Raw genomic sequence first — 2,965 nt, 5'->3', positions numbered from 1 at the left:
TTTTTTTTTTTTTTTTCCTTTTTTCTTTCTGTAAACAAACTACTTCCTTCAGCAGCTAACTTCTTGGAGATTCTCCCTTGTGGATGAAGTACTTTGCAGTGAGAGGAAGCCAAACCAGAGTAACAAATGCTCATGTTAAGCTTGTTACAGAATTTAACTGAGCAACAGAAACGGTTAACAAGATTAGGCCTTTATAGACTAAAATTGAGGGTTTAGACCATTATTTACACCACAGAAGCATTAAGTACTTGCAGAGGCTTATAGTTTAAACACAAGGATTTTGTACAGCAAGGTATCTGTTTTAAGGTTTCATTTGCAGCTTGTTTGATTTTGTTTTATGCTATTGATAGTAGCAGTCTTCTGAGATGGGTATAGTGAGTCTGTCACAGAGATACAAAATGCAAGTTAGCTGTCTACATATTTTTAACAATTAAAAATAGAAAACATATGTTTAAATTAAACATGAGAGTTTGCTTATTATAATCTATATTCACTTTATTCTCATAGCGGAAAAAAATAAATATATAAAAATTGTTGCTTTTCTTGTGAAGCCATGAGGAATGCTGTGGTTTATAGTAAGATTAAGCATAGGTTTAGGAAGAGGTGGGCAGAGCATTTGAGGAGGCCTGGGTTGTGGTGAACTTGGCTCTCATGTACTCAGTGTATCCATGGCCCATGAGTGAGATCTGGAAATAGCTCTGGGCTTGTTCAGCCTTCCCTTTTCAGAGTTCTCCAGAACTTTGCCCAAAGCTGGATCCATGTTTGTATCTAACCAAAGTGAAAGTTAGTGTAGGTTAGACCTTCCTCCAAAAGTGGATCCTAAAATGCACCTGAGTCAGAGTAGCTGAGGGGGTTCAGATGTGAGTAGTGAAGGTGTAGGACATAGTGAAATGGGAGAACAAAAGATGGAAATACTCTGTCACTAATGTGCAGTAATAAGGATGCTGTTTTACTCCTGTAAATGGTAGAGGTTGTGGTCTCTGAAAGGTGAGGAGATGGCATTACCAGTATTTTCCCTGTGTTGTGTTTGGGCTCAATTTGTAGGTGCTATGTTTTAAGGCCTACATGGACATAGCAATTATAAACTGTAATCAATTAAAATTTAAATGTCAAATTGATACTAGTTTGCAACGATTAGTTCTACAGAAAGGATAAAACATTATATGAGGTGATGAATTAGCCTTCATTTGTGTTGACAACTACAGTTTGGGTTTGATTGTTTATTATATTTCATAATGTATCATTGTATTTTTTAATGTAATCGAGTAACACTGTTAGACTGTCACTCTGCCATTCTTGCTAGACCCTGGGAGGAAGAACAGCATTTTTGTTACTATGTGCTTGGCACACGTGTGCATTTCTGTTAGAGTCCCTAACCGTGTTATCAAAATAAAAACAACCGATAACTTTTTTTTTTCCCTCTGGGAGATAAGGAATCAAACCTTCAATAATGTTGAAAAAAATAATTTAAGCTACATGTTTAATGGTCGCAGTGAATTTAGAGAGCACACTGTAGTGCCCAGTGCCATGTGTTACATCTGACATACTCTTAGCCTTTTTGCGTGAAGGGCCAGAAGTAGGTTTTGATAAGTTTAAAATAGGAACAATAAGTGCAAAGCATGTTAGATCTTAAGAGTTTCAGAATTCAACTGTCCATCCTGTCTATTGTGGCCCCTTCTAGCAATGACCATTTAATTTCTGTCTACTGAAGCCCCTTCAACTATTTCCTAAGCTGCCTGGACTCCCTTCTTATTGTGATACACTAAAATGGAGCCAGCAGCTCCGGCCTGCAGAAGAGCATCCAGGAGCCCATCTGTACCCACTGACATCACTTGCCAGCCTCTGCAAACCGGCAAAGGTTTGTACTCTGCTCAGCAGGGAAGAACTCTTGCTGCAGTAACCTAACCTGCTCTTTTTCAAAACGTGGCCATCCGCTGCAGGCTGATGGAGCTGCTGCGCTCCCAGCTGCACAGCACACAAGAGGTAGGCGTTTTGTTGCCTTTCAGCCACCCAGAGTCAGCACTGGCAGTCATACTCTGTGCTTGTAAATCTGTAATTCACATTTATGAGGATATTTACTTCTCTGCATAGGTTCAAGGTGCAAGTTTTCGGGGTTGGAAGGAAGTGACGTCTATGTTCAATAAAGATGATGAACAGCAATTGCTAGCAGGATGCAAGTCTCCAAAATCCAAAGGGTGAGTAAAACCAGTTGGTCTATCTGCTATTAAAGTACACAAACTGGAAAGGAAAATAGCTGTGCAAAGTAGTGATAGTAGACAGAGAAGCAGTAGTGTTCAATACCTGGAAGTTAAATCACAGAAAAATGTTTATGTGCATTTCAAAATTATGTATATATAAAGCTTACAATGAATAAGGCATGATGTATTAGGAAAGGATGGATATTGTTGATAACCTTTTTAGGTCTGTCTGGAAGAAAAGGGACTTTAACTGCATATTACATTTTACTGTAGAAAAGGAGTAAAGTTTTCTCAGTAAAAGGGTCATTCCCACCCTCCCCCTTTCCTCTTAAGGGATAATTATGGTTCAGTGTCTTGCCTACACCTAAAGAGGTTAAGTGGAGTACCTATACCAGGATCTGCAGGTCTTCCCTGCCAGAGCTGAGATGTTTACTCAGAATGGTTCTGCTGCCCAGACTGTTAGAGCTGTTTTCTCTGTCTCTTCCCAGGACAGACTCTTTTGCTGTTACACATATATGTAGGCTTTACCTACATATACTACCCAGCTACCTTGGTTACAAACAGGACAAAATGTGCCACTTACCAGTATAGGTGTTCCAGCCAAATATTAGCTTTGATAAGACTTACTGTAATATGTTTTGTGTCCAGTTTTCTTTGAAATATATGTATTTCAGCATGCAAAATTGTATGTGTGCAGGGTGAGTGCATGTGTGTGTGTGTATGTGTATGTATATATATATATATATATATATATATATATGATAACT

General features: G+C 38.6%; 1 protein-coding gene across 1 annotated transcript in view; it reads left to right on the top strand.

The window, feature by feature from the left end:
• The window catches only part of TDRP (testis development related protein), a 13,230-nt gene that overhangs the window by 7,416 nt on the left and 2,849 nt on the right, over nt 1-2,965 (top strand). Inside the window, exon 2 of the mRNA XM_026846116.1 lies at nt 2,092-2,195. Coding sequence (XP_026701917.1) covers nt 2,092-2,195 — 104 coding nt within the window. The remainder of the gene's footprint in view (nt 1-2,091; nt 2,196-2,965) is intronic.

The sequence above is a fragment of the Athene cunicularia genome (assembly GCF_003259725.1).
Source record: "Athene cunicularia isolate RWA chromosome 3 unlocalized genomic scaffold, athCun1 chr3_part1, whole genome shotgun sequence".
NCBI lineage: Eukaryota > Metazoa > Chordata > Aves > Strigiformes > Strigidae > Athene > Athene cunicularia.
Note: the sequence above shows the minus strand (reverse complement) of the source record. Positions and strands in the feature narration are given on the sequence as shown.